At 47.9% G+C, this 19324-nt stretch overlaps 1 protein-coding gene across 1 annotated transcript in view; it reads left to right on the forward strand.

The window, feature by feature from the left end:
- The window catches only part of LOC147748891 (myomegalin-like), a 1575921-nt gene that overhangs the window by 548544 nt on the left and 1008053 nt on the right, over positions 1-19324 (forward strand). Inside the window, exon 11 of the mRNA XM_086928761.1 lies at positions 1981-2094. Coding sequence (XP_086784887.1) covers positions 1981-2094 — 114 coding nt within the window. The remainder of the gene's footprint in view (positions 1-1980; positions 2095-19324) is intronic.

The raw sequence follows: 19324 nt of genomic DNA on the forward strand, positions 1-19324 counted from the left end.
ACCCAAACACCGCCAAAACCAACTTACGCGAAGGAATGAAAGATGTAGCCGAGTGGATGAATAACAGCCGTTCAAAACTGAACTCGGACAAAACGGAAGTCCTCATCTTAGGATCATCCCCCTCTGCTTGGGACAACTCATGGTGGCCACCGGCCCTGGGAACCGCACCCATACCAACGGACCACGCACGTAACCTGGGTTTCATCCTGGACTCCTCCCTCTCGATGACCAGACAAGTCAACGCCGTCTCATCATCATGCTTCAACATCCTACGCATGCTCAAAAAAATCTTCAGTTGGATCCCCACCGAAACAAGAAAAACGGTCACCCACGCACTGATCACAAGCCGACTGGATTCCGGAAACACCCTTTATGCCGGAACCACAGCTAAACTACAGAAAAAACTCCAACGCATCCAAAACGCCTCAGCCAGACTCATACTAGACATCCCCCGCCAAGATCACATTTCCGGTCACCTGAAAGACCTCCACTGGCTCCCCGTCAACAAGAGAATAACGTTCCGTCTGATCACCCACGCACACAAAGCCCTCTACGACCTAGGACCCGAATGCCTCAACACGCGCCTGTCCTTTTACACCCCCACCCGACAACTACGATCGTCCAATCAAGCCCTCGCCGCAATTCTGCGCATCCATAGATCAACCATGGGGGGTAGATCCTTCTCCTTCTTAGCGGCCAAAACTTGGAATTCTCTCCCCACCCACCTCTGCCTTACACAAAACCACCTCTCCTTCAGAAAGCAACTAAAAACCTGGATATTCGATAAGTAAAGTACCCCCCCTCCCTCAAGCTCCTTGAGACCCTCTGGGTGATTAGTGCGCTATACAAATTTTGAACTTGAACTTGAGGCATGCTTCTTTCCCCACTTCAATCGGAAGTTTACCATGAGCCTCTAACTTTGATGACAGTGAAAAATACATGCATGGGTCAGAGTTATGAAAGATACCAAAACTTGAAACTATAGTTGCAGGTAAGTACATTTTTGCCTTTTTTGTGAGAAAAGAGGCCTCTGCTTGAATCCTACCTCCACTAATAGCATTATGTAATAGCCACATCTGAATAAGTTACTAACCCTTTGTAGCTGTTCTGCATTTGTTTCTTTCCTCCTACACATTCCCCTTCTTTAGAGTATTTTCACCTAGAAAGTGCTTGTCATGAATGGTGAATTAGAGACAGTCCTGTGCGTTGTCAATTCTCGTTGGTTTGAGATCGCAAAATGTTTGCTAAATATTGGGCCAAATGTATCAAGCAAAATGGTATGTATGAAACATTTTGGCAGCAAAATAAGGAATCGCAAAATTTGTCATTCCTTAATTTGCGATTGCACTTAAGGAATCACAAATTGTGTGATTCCTTAAATGCAATGTATCAAAGGAAAATTAATTCAAAAATGCCCATAAGGATTCGCAAATTACCACCAACTTCTAGTTGGTGGTAAGTTGCGAATTCTTTTACAAAAGCAATTTATTCAAAATCCAAAGGTGCCATATGACGCTCATACATGCCCTAAGGGCATGTATGTGCGCCATATGCCCACACATGTCATTTTCAGGGGTGCAGCAGGGTGTTCTTGTGACACCCCTGCACCCATGAAAATATTCCTAAATTGCGATTAGCAAATTGCTAATCGCAAATTTCCCCTTCATTCCTATGGGCCTCCTGGCCATAGAAATGAATGGGAAATTTGCGATTAGCAATTTGCTAATCGCAATTTAGGAATGTTAAGGAATCGCTAAAAAGAAGCGATTTGCTACATACATACCATTTTGCGATTTCTAAATAGCGATTCCTTAAAAATCGCTATTTAGAAATCGCAAATGGTCATGATGATACATATGGCCCATTGTCCTGGTTTTGCTCTTAATAATCTTTTTTACTTAAAATACCATACATCAAATTGCTATTGCATATTCGGCTTGCAAAGATTAGTTGTGAATATAACTTTATTTTCCCACCCAGGATCACATTTACCTGTTACAGTTCCAGGAAGGCCAAGTAAAAGGCCAAGGCATTAAGGACCCTATGTTAGAGAAACTGCAAGAGAGAATTCGAGAACGGGACAAAGCTCTTGAGGTAAGCGCATGCCGTAGCTCCTTTGTATGGTAACATTTTGGGTTGGAGCTTTCAGTATTATGCTAGCTAAGTTCATTCATGATCGCCCTCTCAAAGCCAGGTAAATTAAAGATGAGCGTTTAAGTCATTCAGCATTTGACCTGCAATATACAAGTCACACATCTTTTATCACGGACTGAAGTGTTTAAAATGTTTATCTATTAGAACTTTCTCATCCAGAAAAAGTGTTTTTAGGTCGAAGTCTCATGGCAAACAATCTTTTTGTGAGCTTTTTGAAAACGTATGTTTGAATGCTTTCTGCCCATTGCTTACCATTGACTTTGTGGTTTGTAATTCACATTTTCTGGCTCTCTGCTGGCTTAATTTTTTTGTAGGCTGTCCGGGAGGCGTGAAAACATGCTGAAGAGCAAAGCTTGTTACCCATCACTCCTTGAATTCTTGCACGAGTCCTCACTTTGCATAAACAGAACTTTACATTTTGTTAAATCTTCTCACATTTGCTTTGTGTTCATAGACTCTGTCTTCAAAGGGAGCTTGGTGTGTTTTTTTTTACTTCAAAGTGACTCAACAATACTCTTAGGCATTTTATTCCACTCTATAACCGTCCACTTCTCTCCTCGACACTTCATGACACACCACTGTTCTCACCTCCCCTCCACTCTTCGCAACTCTGTGCCACTAAATGCCTCGCCACTCTGTGCCACTGCACTCTAGGCCACTGTACTCCACTTCACTCAAGGCCACTCGACTCCTCTCTATGCCACTCCTCTCCACTGTACTCTACTACTCTACTCCACTCTGAGTCTACTACACTCTACAACTACTGCACTCTGCAGAACTCCAGGGCACTCTATTTTATGCCACTCTACCACATTCATCTCTAAGACACTTTATTCCACTAACACCTCTCCACCACACTCCAATCTTTGACACTCTTCTACACTGCACTCTCCGCCACTCTCCTCTAAACCACTAACTTTTAGCTATGCTGAACAGTAGCCACGTTGGTGTACATCATGGTTAAAAACACATTGGCAAAGCCAATAGCACTTACATAGGCATGACTCATTGACTTTGCCAGTGTTTTTTTCAAAAGGCCTCACCATCTTACCAGTGTAGTTCTGTTCTTTTCATGATTTGTTTTCCAACTTCAGTTGCATCTCCTAATTACTGTTATAGTATGTAGGAGGGAGTGCCTGTACCATCCAATCATACTACTCCTTGTGCGAGAGACGTACGTTAGTCACAGTAATATGATAGCTTTTGTACAGATAACTAGCATTATTTGTATGTATTTGGAAAAACACATTGCATCATAGGTCTCCAGTAAAATAGACCTCTGATTAGAAAAGACTGTTTTGGTACATGTCAGAAATTGGATTATTTATTGGGGTGGCTGACTACCCAGCCCAAGCAATAATCACAACCCTCGTCAGAGTGAACCCTTAAAGTCACTGAATTAACCTGAGCTCAACTCACTGGTCGCTATGGCACAGAGTGGACAGGCTTCACTTAGGCTGTGTAAAATATTTATGCAGTACCGAAACAGTAAATAAAGCGAAATGCAACAGTTTAAAAAGCCAATCTGAATTATGGAGTACAATTTAATAAACAAAATGACACCCATGAAAAAAATCTAATTAGGGGGACCGGAGATACACATTTTTTAAATGTATGTAGGTATAGCACAAAGAAGCATAACGTTGTTGGACCTAGATGCAATTTGATGCCTACCACGATGGCCCAGATCTTTGTACTGGGGTGAATGTAAGACATTGTCCTGCATTCTGTCCATCAACTGTGTTTTTTGCAATTTTCACCCCGAGTGGGCTGGGTATGCTCAGACGTGAGTCCCAGGCTCTCCACATCACTGGAGTCAAGCTATCCAGGCTATCCAGGCTGAAGAAGGCTGATAGCTAGAAACCGGTCCTTGGATGCTTGATTCCGGTCTAGGAAAGACATGGCTTGGTAGTTCGGGCTGGACTGTTCCCATGAGGCACAGGGTCAAGGCTGATTTGCATATAGCCATTGCCTGACCTAGGGTGGTGTGGAGTGCAAAAAGAAACGATGGATTTAGGCCCAGATCTTTGTGCTGGGGTGAATGTAAGACCTTGTTCTGCATTCTGTCCATCAACTGTGTTTTTTGCAATTTTGACCACGATGAAGAGCGGGTTGGATGCACAAACCAGGTTTGCCCTTGTCGAAGATTTTACCTTATGACTTAAGTCCTTCTTAGTCTCAATCCATCACAGGGGTACACTTCTAAAGCCTCCCAAAGACCTCAGATGAGGCACTTAAAGGCTCACAGGCTGTCAGTCAGAGGTCAACAGTAGGGTCCAGTCTAGGCCCAACGCCACTGGTCAGCTGGGCGTTTGCAGGAAAGGCCTCTTTTAGCTTATTGTATCTGTGTAGCTTGAACAAGAGGTTCGCTTTATGACACTTGCTGCCCATTTAATTGTCTTGGATGCAAGAGGGATAGCAGTTTCAATCCTTTATGGCACTTCTCAGATCTCGGATAGCTGGTTCAGTCCTCTTCTAATAGTCCAAAGGTCCAGTAGTGTACTGAAGTGGATGTCTGAAGATGCCACTTTTATGTCTAGCACAAGCATAATAGGTATGAATGACTCATGGGCACACCCTAACCAATGGGGTTAAAAGTTCCTGGGACCAACCCTACCCTCCTTGGGCATTTTCAAGATGACAAAAGTCTTTGACCACACAAAACGTAAGCTCTAGGGGCTGGGGGTGTATGGGAGCAGTGTACTATGGTAACCCTAGAGGAATCCTACATCTAACTCCAAAATTCAGTTTGAAGAAGGCACAGAACCCCCACAAGCCCCCAGTGACAGAAGTCTGATAGACCAATGCTTTTCAACCAAGCAGACATTGGATACACAATGATCATTTTGGCATATTGTTTACCTTCCTCTCATGTGTTCCCAAGTGTTGTATGTAAACCCAATAAATATTTCAGGCAGGATTTGATATTCAAGCAGGAATGGACCCTGTAATGTCAAAAGAATGCTCAGAGTCCCACACTGTATATTCTCTCATGCTCAGAAGAGTGATCCCTGCTCACTCAGGGAGCATCCATTTGAAGAGAATTAAGCCATATGGAAAAGATTAATTGATATGCTAATATGAAATGGCTCTGAATTTGCTTTTAATGTTTTATATGAATGTCTTAGTTTTTGCATGAAGGATAATCAGTTCACTAGCCCTTACAGCAGAGACAAAGTGCATTTTCTAGACTTGTATCTTTGTGGCATGTGTAGCTGTAGATGCACATGCTCTGTGTTCGTCTTTTACTGAACCAATCCTTATAAGATGGCTGTGATGCGGCTACATTTAACATCCACTGCAGCTTGGATACCACGGATTCCATTGGGTGAGCAATGGCACTAGCAACACTATCTCTCCCCACACCTGGTTAAGATCTGTGGGTTTCTCAGGCAATATTATGTCTTGCCTTATGGACATGCCCTTTGATGGGACTCGCCTTTTCGGTAATGCTCTTTCTGGTAACTGCAGATTTTGCAGCGTGAACCTTTTTTTGGATTCACATGCTGTGCATTATTCCGCCAACTAGTGGTTGGGTCAGGAATTGTCTATTTTTTTTTGTGCGTCCCGACCACCATTTGGTACCAGGTACATCCCCTGTGTGACGTCAAACAGCACCCTGGAGGTCTTTGTGCTTAGTAGCCATCTTCAGATTCTTTTTTTCTGCCGTTGGGTCTGGAAGCAAGAGGGGACGCTCTGAAGATTTGCAGAAAATCTCAGGAAAAAACTTGAGATTTGGACTAAAAAACCAGCATCGAACATTGACCTCGCAACCGGAGAACACAACTTTCCTCCAGGAACGACATCTCCACTACAGAAAGCCTCAAGGTTCGACAACTGGTGAGGTAGGGGACATTGAAAATACTCCTTTCAACTTCTGCCCAGAGTGCCATCACAAATTTGCACAACGCGATCCACGCGACATGTGCAACCTCTGCCTGCCCAAGGACTACAAGGACAAGGACTGTGAGGCTTGCTCGGTGTTCCTGCCGAAGACCCTCAGGACACGCCAAATGCAATAATGTCCCAGGCACAGAAGAAACCTTCCTTGAAAGACCTATGTCTCCAGCGATGGGGTGACCAAGGAGTTCCATCAGAATCGATGCACGAAGGATCGGATGTTGAACTTCTGTAAGGAGACTCCGAAAAAACAACAGCCAGAAAACACTGGCAAAGGACACAGAGAAGACGGACCAGGTAAGACACCATACACATTCTTCTTAACCAAAGGGCCACTATAATAAGGTACAGCATAAAGCAGCCCAGACGCTGAAGAAAAAAGGCGATCAAATACCATCCGCGACACAAAGAACCCCACGGAACCCTACCAAGGGACCTGGGAAAACCGCACAGGGCGACGAAAACGAGGGTCGAACACAAACCCCCGAAGGGAGTTATGTCACACTCGAAGACAGAGGCCTGTACTCCCAAGAAGAGATAATCTACGGTCTCCGACACCGAGAGAGCCCTCAGTGTCAAAAAGTAAAAGAAACGGCTCAAAGTTGAAATGGCAGCACTCCTCCAGAAGAAGTAGTATGATGCTTCACCCAAAGGATTCCGTAATCCCACGATTCTTGTCGCCGACACCAACAATGTTGATGCCGAAGGGATGGAAGACGCTGATGGGGAAGAAGAGATCTTCAAGTCACCTCCAACCCCTGAACCACGTGATGACGACCTTGAGGAGTACATAGATGCAACAAAGAAGAAGAAGCCTCTGAAATTTTTGAGGATCGGTGGAACAACCTCGACACAGAAAGCCCAGTGGGGAAGATATGCTGTTATCCCTCGAAGGCTTCCCCTCCGGATGACATAGCCTTCTACAATGGTCTAGTGAAGAGAGCAACTGACGCTTTTGGGGACGCCCTCGAAGAGGAAAAGTGGGACACATGCTTCTTCTTCGAAACATTCGTCCTAGCCAACAAGGGCACACAGTACCTTCCAATGCTGCCAAGCATCCTGGATCAAGGCAAGGAATCCTTCAAAAAGCCCACCTCAACCAAGGGGGTGACACCAAGGGTTAAAAAGAAATACAAACCTTTCTCCAAGGACCCAAAGTATGTCCAAGGAAATACAGTGCCTGACTCCATTATTGCCACCACAGCAAGGAGACCAAATGCCCTCTCTAACAGTGGACCACCTCCAGAGAAGGAAAGCAAACAATTTGATATGGTTGGCAGAAAAATGGAGAAGGTAGCAGCGCTGCAATGGCGCATCGCAAACTCTAATGCCCTGCTAAACAGTACCTGTAATGGGATGACATCAAGGAGCTCATCGACAAGCTCCCGGAAGAAGACAAGAAAAGGGCAAAAGCTATTGTCCAGGAAGGCAAAAACATAGCAAAGGTTGAGTGCATTACCTCAAGTGTAAATGCATCCCTGCAATTGGGCACTCAGTAGTGGTTCGTTTGTAATGAAACAGTCGACTCCAATAAATGTAACCAATGAATATACAATCAATGTTCAAGATTGTACATTGATTGTACATTGATTGTATATTCATTGGTTACATTTATTGGAGTCGACTGTTTCATTACAAACAAACCACTACTGAGTGCCCAATTGCAGGGATGCATTTACACTTGAGGTAATGTACTCAACCTTTCAGTAGATACCCGGCGTATTCGGACAGTTACGTCACCTGCTGGAGCACCTAAAAATTCACCTCTAACAAAAATACCCTCAAAGACTACCCTCTTCATTAAACTAGTGCTGTGTGCCGTGCCTACACACCTTCTAAAAAACATAGCAAACACATGCCTTAAACCAGCACTCAACACATCAGACAAATATGCACAGACACCACACTAAGAAGGCATGCCTGGCTTCGAATATCCGGCTTTAAACAGGAGGTTAAAAAATCCATCATTAACAGACCGTTTACAGGAGATGCATTATTCGGAAAGGAAGTAGATGAATCCTTCCAGCAGATTTAAAAGGACAACAAGACTGCAAGAGCCATGGGAGCCCTGCAACAGAGAGGTACCTTCAAAAGAGGAGGGTTTGACAAAAGAAAACCCACAGCAAGAGGGTTCTTTGCTCAAGGACAGCAAATGTCTCAACAACAGGGCCAAGGGATCGGCCAACAAACAAATCAACAAGCAGGATACGAAAACTTGCAACAACAGCCAAAGCAGTCCTTTTGAGGAAGAGGGAGAGGCAGAGGCCAGCTCCCCAGAGGAAGAGGAAATAGTTCAAATTGACTCCTACATGGAAAACAATCCACACACAACACCAGTGGGATGCAGGATATCACAATACCTGCAACAATGGCAATAAGATACTACAGACAAATGGATATTACATTTGGTAAAGTACGGGTATTGCATAAAATTGACAAAAACACCACCAGCAAACCCCTCAAAAAAAAAAAATCATCTTATCAGAACTGTCCCAGTTAAATTCAGAAATCAAGGAGCTTCTTCAAAAACAAGCAATAGACATTGTGCCAAAGCAAGACCCTTTCAAAGGAAACTACTCACTGTATTCCCTAGTTCCCAAACAAGACCTTTCACTAAGGCCCATCCTGGACCTAAGGTTCATAAACAAATTCATTCTGATTCAATGTTTTAAAATGGCTACAGTCCAAGAAATAGTACCGCAAATTCAAAGGGGAGATTACATGGCAACAATAGACTTCAAGGACCCCTATTTACACATCCCCATGAACAAAAACCACAAAATATCTCCAGCTCCTACACAAAGGAAGGCACTACCAGTCCAAATTACTTCCTTTTGGAATAAAATCAGCAGAAGTGTGGCTCAATGGTTAGAGCGGCAGACCCTGATGCAGAGGTCTATCCCGGGACCAGGGTTCAATTCCCCGTCTCGGCGGGTCTTGGGCTCAAAATTCCACGGACCTGATAATTCTCGCCACGGTGCCTATTCCAATCATGGAGTCCCACTCTGCAACTCTGGGCAATAGCTTGCTTAATCTCCACAACGGCCCCCACAACGCTAAGGATGCCTGGCCTCCACCTTGGGGGTGCCCAGGAGTGGACGCCTCACAGGCAAAGCCAGGATGGGTTCCACAGCGGTATTCGTACAAGTGCCTTGAGACCCTTGCGGGTGAGTAGTGCGCTATACAAGTATCAATTTACCACTTGTCTTCACCAAGTGCCTAGCCGTAGTCGCGGCGCACCCGCAGAAGGATGGAATACACGTCTACCATTATCTAGACAACCTGCTTCTAAAGGCAGATGCAAAGCACAAATGCCTCACCCATGTTCAAACAGCAATCTACACACTCCAATAAATCACAAGAAATCTTCCACAAGGCCAGAAAAAGAAAAAACATTCTTAGGGGTAAGACTCAACTCAAAACTTGCACAAGCTTATCCTCCACGAAAGAGGATATAAGCCATCAAACAAACTTCCCTCTACCAAAAGGGTCACTCTCTGACAGTGAGGAGAGTCATGAATCTCATGGGCATTATGGCTTTATGCATCCCATTCATTCCTCATGCCCGCCTACATATGCACCCCTTCCAGCAATGTCTTTCCAACAACTGGTCACAGGAAGATGGGAGAATCTAGTGGTCGTTATGCCCAGACTGCAAACAGAAATACAGTGGTGGGCATCTGTCCCGGGGTAGGGAGGGACGGAGGGCCAGCGCCTGACACTTCCTGTGCAGGGGGGGTAGTAGAAGTAGATAGAGAGTCGGACCCTTTGAATAAGGTTTTAAGTGAAGGCTTTATTTATCTATACCATTTTCTTCTGCAACTGGTAATCCTCTCTCTCGCAAAGGCGGCAGGGTCGAAGGCAGACTTCCTGACAGGATCCAGCTTGCTCGGGAGCCGGATCTCAGCTCGTCCCGCCGGTTCCGTTGTCGTAGGGAGAAAGGAGAGAGAGGGCGGTGTTAGGTCAGGGTATGGGACCAAGGCATGCGGTAAGGACCGGGAGTGAACGAAACCAGTGCAATCGTGAATATGTACAGTCTTGGGGGGAGAGTGTTCGTGAGGAAGAGGAAAAAGGTTTAAGGACTGTACACGGGGCTATACAACTGATCACTGGGTAGGTTGGACCCGACGTCCCACCCAGCCCGCACTCTGCCCCGTACCTGTTGGAGCCACGCTCCTCCCGTGGGAACGTGGCAGGGCGATGCATAGATATGTTGGCCTCCTGTCTTCTCCAACTCGGCTCCGACCTCTCGAGTCTCCACCGCCTCGCTCTCCTCACGCTCTCCGCTGCTGTAACCTCCACGCTCTCCGCTGCTGTAACCACCTTTTGCCTCTTGGGAAACGCCGTTCACTGCTTCCTGGTTCCGGCCTTCTTTTGACGCACTTGTGACGCTTTGTAAGGGAGGAGATTTGTCGTCCGAGAGATCCCACTTAAAGGGGCCGTGCATCTGGGTGTTCTCGTTTGGCCAGCCTTGTTCTGTGGCGGCCCACTCCGGGGCATTCTGCCATCCTTGTTCGGGTTCTGGGATGGCCCACTCCGGGGCATTAGATCAGGCGGCTGTTGAGAGGGAACGGAAGCAGGTAAAAGGGGGGTGGCGGACCACCAGTCCAATTCTGTGTTCGGTTCCTCCCCCGCCCTGTCACAGCATCCAAGATCATAACACAAGGCAGACCTTCCAAAAATCCACCTCATTCTGTGACAATCACAACAGATGGGGAACGCACTTCCCACAACTGAAAATACGAGGCCAGTGGAACAACCTTGACTCCATAAAATACATCAATTACCTGGAAATTAAACAGTATTCCTAGCATTGAAAGCGTTCCAGAAACACATTAGCAAGAGGACTGTCTTGATTCAAACAGACAACATCACAACGTTTTATCTCAACAAACAGGGAGGTACAAAGTCATTCCCACTAAGCAAGTTAGCACAACAGATCTGGCAATGGGCAATTTCTCAAAATATGAATCTGCGAACAATACACCTATCTGGAACATACAACACAACAGCAGATTAACTGAGCAGGCAGAACAACTGCTCCCATGAGTGGTAATTGAAGCACAGACAATACAATACATCTTCACCAGAGATAGACCTGTTTGCTGCAATAGAGAACAAGAAATGCCAGTTCTTTGCCTTGAAAGTTTCTTCACCACCTATCAAGGGGGAATGACCTGTAGCTAGATTGGTCAGGGACATTTACATACGCTTTTCCACCAATACCTCTAACAAAAAAGTTGTGGGAAAAGCAAGATGACCAGAGACAAATCTAATTCCCATTTCTCCACAATGGGCCAGACAAACATGGTACTCAAGTCTGCGAGAACTGTCCAAACTACTAATAATCCGACTCAAAGCGGACAAAGACCTACTAACAATGCAACAGGGCCAAATCTTACACCCGGAGCCAGCGACGGCCTGGCACCTGAATACGTAGAATTTGGTCACCTAAACTTGCCTCAGTTAACAATGGAAGTTGTAAAACAAGCAAGAAAATAAACTACAAGGCAATGCTATGCCGCAAAATGGATGCGGTACACCACTTGTTGCACAGCAAACAACCTAATGGACTCATTCAGCACACAAGAAACAGAGATCATATACCTAACTTACCTCCTAGACATTCACAACAACTACTCAACCCTAAAGGTACACCACGCAGCCATTGTAACTTACACCAGAGAAAAATCATGCAAAAGCTTATTCAGAAGACCTGTCATAAAAAAACGTTCCTAGAGGGGTTTAAAAGAATTGCTCCCCCAAGAACTGATCCAGCCACCATGTGGAGTTTAAATACAGTCCTCACGCATCTTATGACAGAATCATTTGAGCCCATGCATAAAGCAGATCTCAAACATCACTTTGAAGACAGCATTCCTAATTGCCATTACATCCTTAAGGAGAGTAAGTGAGCTACAAGCGTTAACCATAAAAGAGCAATAGATGCAAATCCATAAAGATAAAGTTATTCTAAGAACTTATCCACAATTCTTGCCAAAGGTTATGTTATGTTAGAAGTGCCCAGCAACGGGGTGTCCCAGCACTCATGAAAGGGTGGCCATAGATGGCGACTGCTAGCCAGATGGAAAGACAGCCAGGGAATGTCTGTTCTAAAAACCCAGGAAGCAGGAGCGCAGCGTGTGGGCGCATCCTAAGCTAGATGCATGAAAACAGCCAGGTTTTAATCTGTTTTCTAAATGCCCAATGATCTTGTGTGCTGCGCGCCGTGATTGGAATAGAGTTACATAGGGCTGGGGCCAGGGACCTAAACGAGCACCCCCACTCTGCTCTTGCACACCCTAGGAGTGCAGACCAGATGCAGATCAGCGAAGCGCAGTGCTCGCATTGGGACATATAGTGTGCAGAGCCCCTGCAGTATCTGAGGGCCCTGGCCATGTAGTATCCTGTGAATGGTACAGAGAGTTTTGAACTGAAATCTCTGTTCAATCGGCAGCCAGTGTAGGCGGTACAGGAGATGGGAGGTATGACAATGCTTAGGGAGGGCAAAAAGAGTGTAGGAAGCTGCATTCTGTGACCTTTGGAGTTTCTTCGTAACTGTTTTATATGCGCCCAGTAGTAGTCCGTTACAGTAGTCAAGACGTGACAGTACCACTGATTGGATGATCACTTGTTGGGTGGGAGCGTCAAAACCCCCCAAAATGTTTCAGCCCGCATAGGTGGCCGAAGCATGTACCTGCCACTTTTTTGATGTGAAGCTCGAAGGAGAGGGAGTTATCAATCAAGACCCCTAGGTTCTTGACTGCTTTTTTCAGCTGGGGTGGAGTGCCCAGTACAGCGGGCCACCCCTGATACTCCCATCTATGGGGTTGCCGGCCAACCAAAAGCACCTCCGTTTTTGAGGAATTGAATTGGAGGTAATTTTCCGCCATCCAGGGGGCGGAGCTTGCTAGCGTCGATGGCAGACGCTTGAGAGCTGAGCTCCGCTAAATCACCCAAACAATCCTTAAATTATCCTAAAATAACGGCACCTGTTGACTGGCGAGGACAGCACATAGCCCCTAAACATCACCGGCACACTTGGCGCCCAGAGCGGGAGAAGTCCGACATTTCTAAAGGTGGATACGGTGGCCCAACACTTCAGGGGTGAGGGCCTCGGAGCCGCGGCCTTGCGTAGTGCTGCCCTCGGAGTGCGTCACTCGGCGTGCAGCTCACGCTGAACCACTCGACCGGCGACTGCTGAGGCCACGATCACGGGTCTCATAGGTGCGAGCCGGATTGCATGCAGAGACAGCGGTGAGTGCTGGACCCCCATCGTGCAGCGGACGAAGAGAGGAGTCCCCTGCGGTGGCCCCAACGGCTCCAGATAACAGCGGAGAGCGGGCGGCTCGCCCTACTCGAGTACCCGGACAGGCGCGCTGCTACGTTGGGAGCCAGGAGTGGGGGCCTTGCCCGAGTGGTCGGGTGATTGCAGCAACGACCTGGGGACATTGGAGGGCTGACCACCACAGCTGGAGTGGGAACCTCGACAGCTTTACGTGCCCAAGCAACGTGGTCGTAAGCTGTGACCTGCTGGGGCCTCCCTGCTTTCTGCCCGAGAGCTGGGTCCTGTTCGGTGAGGCTCATCTCCCCCAGACAGCAGAGCCGCTTTGCGCAATTGTCATTAGATGTCCGCTCGGGCGGTGAGTGCGGTGGAGCCCGGGGAGTCATATTGTGGCAGCTGTAGTGGACCAACTGTGGATCTGGGCCCGACGCATCTCACAGCAGCACAACATGAGGACTTATTCCGGCCTCTTTTTCATCCACTAACAGGGAGATAACCCTAGCAGCGTGCGGAGCTCTCACCTGGGGTCAGACGCGGCGACATATTAGGCCCTACGCAGCCTTCTGCGGTGGACACGCTACTCGCTGCCCTGACCTGCCTTGAGGCACCCCCTCCATAGCGGTCTGGTCGCACTGACTTCATCTGCTAGATAAGAGTGGCTACTGCGCCGGGGGACGGTCTGGGGACTGGGGGAGTCCGGGTGCCTTGTTAGTAGCAGTGGCACGACAGCCATCGAGATCTTCCCTCCCCCGGAGCTGTTCTACGCGGAGCTGAATTACGGAGAAACATCGCTGCATGATGGGGAAAGGAGACAAAACGCAGTCCAAATTGCCTTTCGAACGGCGGCGCACCAAGGCCTCAGACTCACGAGAACCAGAAAACGGACAACCTCCTGAAACACAAGACAACTCGATATACACTGATATCAAGGAGCTGCTAGTTAACATGGAGAAGGGCCTGCAGGACAGCATGGCGTCGATAGGGACGAAGATCGATGCTCTCACTTACCGTATGGACAGGATGTCTGAAAGGGTCGACAAACATACGTAACGCCTTGATATGTCTGAAAGACGGATCACCGAAGTGGAGGAGGGGCAAATGGAACTAGATAAATATCGCAAGCATATGGCTAAGATTTTGGAGGTGATTCAGGACAAATCGGAGGATTTGGAAGCCCGTTCCAGGAGATCCAACATACGAATCACGAGGGTCCCGAAAACGACCCAAACGGGCAAGATGGAGCTATTTGTTGAGGAGCTTCTGACCACCTTGCTGGGCGATGGCGTTTTTTCCCCATGTTTATAGTGGAGAGGGCGCACCGCACGGTAGGTCCAAGGCCGCTCCCGGGGGCCCCCCTAGGCCTATAATAGCCAAACTCCTGAACTATAGAGACAGGGATTCGGCGTTACGAGTGGCCAGAGAGAAGGGTCAACTGCAGTTCGAGGGCGCAAACATCTCCCTATATCCAGATTTCACTGCTAAGGTGCAAGAAGAGCGGCGTCACTTTGCTCCGTATAAACAGCTTTGGGATCTCGGCTTGGACTCTACGCCATGCTGTACCCAGCGAAGCTGAGGATAAACCGACGAGGGCATTCCCATTTCTACACCGACCCGAAAGACCTACAAAAAGCACTTAAGACTTGGTCCAAAGAACAACGGAACAGCCCTAGGGGACAATCTGACGAACAGGTCCCTACCAGTGGCTTGGACGAGCAGGAATGACCGCATTATGCTCCCTGAATCAACCCGAGCCATTATGATCAGCGACAAGCCGGAGCGACGAAGTCTGAGATGAACGTTGAACATTGGATTCCCCAGTCTTGCAGATGGTGCCGATGGAAAGACCTGAGGGTTATCTGTGAGAGACCAGAGACTTCGAGATATGGTGAGACTGTTCCATGACAAAGTTATACTTTTTTGATTCTTTATCCTTTTACTCCGACTGGTCTGGGGGCTCCGGGCAAACACCCCTGATTTAGACTGGCAGTTTAGGGGCTAGCCAGTCATCGAAAGGTGGACGTTAATGTCTCGGCAGAGAACGCTAGCCTGCATATACAGACATACGGATGTGGGCAGCCGTTAAATGACATCTATTGGGTGATGAGGCGGGGAGCCAAATTGTAGAAACTGTTTAATTGCAATTGTTACCTGTTCTAATTCTGGCGACCTCTGCCCCAGCGCTATTAGCACAACGGGTTGCTATCGGGATCTGTATGGGACAATTGGGGAGTTTTGATGGGGAGGGGGGGTAAATTCAGGCTGGGCCAAGTTGGGGATGGTCTGCTGTGGGAGGGGGGGGGTTGCATTTGACAGTGGGGCTGTTGGGCCAGTTGTTGACGGCGCTAAGGTGGACACTCTGGCTCATGCGCTATTTAGCACTTACAGCATAGAACATGAAGTAGTACACACTGGGCACACATACGAGACACAAAGAGAATGCACAGATGACACACACTTTGAGAGCGAATGCGTGACTCATTTGAAGCAATGGCGACTGATATGAACAACGCGCGCGCTGACAAAATTTGGGCGCTCACTTGGAACGTGCGCGGCCTCAGTGATCACAGAAAAGTACGTGAGGTGCTTAGCTATTTGCAGAGACACAACATAGATCTGGCCTCGATCCAGGAGACGCACCTCCCCATGGACAGCAGAATCTTACACCACAGGGGACTGGAGGGTAATGTGGCGACATCCGGATTCACTACACACGCCAGAGGGGTGATGACATGGGTGAACCCTAGATCCAAACTCACACAACAAACACTAGAGTCTGACCCGGAGGGGCGTTATGTAATATCTAGATGCACTGGTCGGGGGAATGTCTTTCGTAGTTTTCAATACATATGGTCCCAACTTTGACTCTCCCGATTTTTACAAAGGGCTAGCTAGTAAACTTAGACACTACAACCCTGATGACCTTTGGTGGGGGGGGAGACATGAACCTTACTCTGGACCCCACACTGGATAGATCTGCTGGCTCGTATCGCAAGCCGGCTGCTGCAGCGGTAGAACTGCAGGGGGTTATGACACGTTTCAGACTTGGCGACGTCTGGTGCTCCCTAAATCCGACTCAGGGGGGCTAAACCCACTACTCCGCCTATCATAATATCCACACCAGAATCGACTACTGGCTGATCCCAGAGGCCAGATCTGACATGATTACGAGTTGTGAGGTCCTTCCCAGAACCCTGTCAGACCACTCTCCAGTGCTCCTGGAGATAGTAAACCAAAACTCGTCTATCCCACCTTTCACGTGGAGGTTCCCACCGTATTCATTATTAGACCCGATATTCAGGGGAGAGCTGGCCGCAGCCATTGATCTATTTTTTGAGGCCAATATAGGCTCAGTGGATAACTTCCAGACTGTCTGGGAGGCATTTAAAGTTTACATTCGGGGGGTGGCGATTTCCAAACACTCGGGGGTTCTGAAGACGATCCATGCTCGACTAGAGGCCCTTGAGAAACAGCTGGGTGCCCTGGAAAAAAGGCAGAGAGATATTGCTGACTGCGACTTGAGCGACAAAATTAAAGTCTTGCTTGAGGAGTACCACGACGAAGCAGACAGGGAAGTCAAACACATGGGAAAATACGCTACTGCTTGAAGGTACGGTGATCGAGATAGACCAGGCACACTCTTGGCCAGGATAATCGGGGGATGGAGGAAACCCCAGATAATAACAGAGGTTAAATCAACTATGGGGGGACTCCCTGACTGATCCAGTAGACATAGCTCAAGAATTTAAAACCTACTACACTACACTCTACACAGCTCAGGGAGGGGATATGGACGAGGACATTGAGGACTACCTGGGGCATATAGATCTCCCTTGTTTGCCTAACTCTGATAGGGAATTCCTTATGCAACCGATAGAAAAGGACAAAATCTCAGAGGCTCTAATGAGCATGAAGTCTGGCAGCGCGCCTGGTTCGGATGGTCTCACGGCAGGCTTTTATAAAGCCTTTGCAGAGCAATTGATCCCGCACCTGTCGACTATGTTCGACGAAATTTGTACGGAGGGCAAAATGCCAGACTCCATGAGAGAGGTGCTGCTGGTTAATATCCTGAAACCTGGGAAACCGAGTGATGTATGTAGCTCGTATCGTCCCCTGTCCCTCCTCAATGTGGACGCGAAGCTATATTCTAAGGTCCTGGCGACTAGACTAGCCTTACTGGCCCCCCAGCTGGTGGCCCCGGAGCAGGCAGGCTTCATCCCAAGCAGGAACCTGACATACAATATCCGCAGTGTATTAGGCACTATTCAACACACACGACAGGACAGACCTGCGTTAGCAGTATTCCTTGACATGGAGAAGGCGTTTGACTCTGTGGAGTGGCCTTTCATGAGACAGGTGCTGCAGCGCCTGGGACTTGGTCAACCATTTTTACAAATGATAGGAGCATTGTACCACAGACCACGCGCCAGACTACGGATCAATGATCTAGTAACAGACCCATTCCCTATCACCAGAGGCACTCTACAGGGGTGCCCACTCTCTCCCCTGCTATACGCATTAGTGGCAGAGCCATTAGCTTGTGCCCTCCGGGAATACCACGGCAACGAAGGCATCTGCTTCCCTAACTATAAGATTGTGGTCTCAATGTATGCAGATGACACCCTGTTGTATGTTAGAGACCCAGAAAATAATTTGCCATCTGTGTTGAGGGAGGTGGTACGTTTTGGCGCATTGTCAGGTCTTTGAGTCAACTGGTCGAAATCGTTAGCCTTTCCCCTGACCCCAGCGACACTACCCACGACCATGGAATACCCGCTCACCTGGACCACTGACGCGATCAGATACCTCGGGATCCACCTTCTCACGGATTCCGAGACCCTCTTTAGAGCAAATTATGGTACGGCCTTTAGTAGACTGGAGGATGACGTGACTGCATGATGTAAACTCCCACTCTCCCTAATCAGGCGGATAGCTATCATGAAAATGGTAGTGCTCCCTAGATTCCTCTTCGTATTCACAGCCATCCCGATGGTGCTCCCCAAAACGTTCTTTCAAAGACTACAACGGGAACTGACTAGGCTTGCTTGGGCGGGCGGACAACCACGGGCGAAGTGGTCGCTCCTTACATTGCCATACAGCATGGGGGGACTGGGAGCTCCGGACCTAGAATTGTACTACAGAGTAGCACAGGCGGCACACCTTCACACTTGGGTACACGGACACAAAGACATACCCCACTTGAAGATGGAGACCCTATTTGCTCTCCCGCTAACCCTCCCACACATGATATTCGAACCTGCCGATCGCCGCACGGGAATCCTTGATTCAATTGCGGCTACGACACATGCGTGGAACAACCTCCTGCAGAGGCAGAACGGTGCGCTACTATACACCCCCAGCATGCCTATCGATTGGGTACGCTGGCTGCCCCATTGCGCAAAAAGGGGGTATTGGACGCTATGCGGAAACTGGGGATCGAGACTGCAGGCAATTTATTTAGTGATGTGATGGGGTGGTTAAAACTTGGGAACTAGCGTGGATAGATCAGGAGGACCCGTCCCTGCTGACGAGATTCCACTTCTTTAGAGTGCGGCATGCTTGCGCAGAACTCTTGGGGGGAGACATGGCAGAGCCGCCGGAAGTGAAGGAACTCACATATATCACGAAGGTCACAACCTCACAAAAATTACTTACTCACCTCTACACCTTGACACTATCACACAGGTAAAATACGTACACTAAAGCGAGATTGGCCTGGCAAGTAGACTTACAAATGACGCTGGGCGATGACATTTGGAAATACTGTTGCACCAACACAAGGAGCATATCTCTGAACGGATGGCACAGGCTTGTCCACTTCAAATTTCTCAACAGGATTTACTAAACCCCGTCCAGGCTCCACAGGTATGGTCTCAGAACCACTGCAGAGTGTGACAGGTGTTGTTTCCCGGACGCTGATTTTCTCCTCTTAGCGTGGGACTGCCCGAGTATTAAAAACTTTTGGGAAAAAATCGTGCAATGACAACC

Source organism: Lissotriton vulgaris, chromosome 1_1, assembly GCF_964263255.1.
Source record: "Lissotriton vulgaris chromosome 1_1, aLisVul1.2, whole genome shotgun sequence".
Classification (NCBI taxonomy): Eukaryota; Metazoa; Chordata; class Amphibia; order Caudata; family Salamandridae; genus Lissotriton; species Lissotriton vulgaris.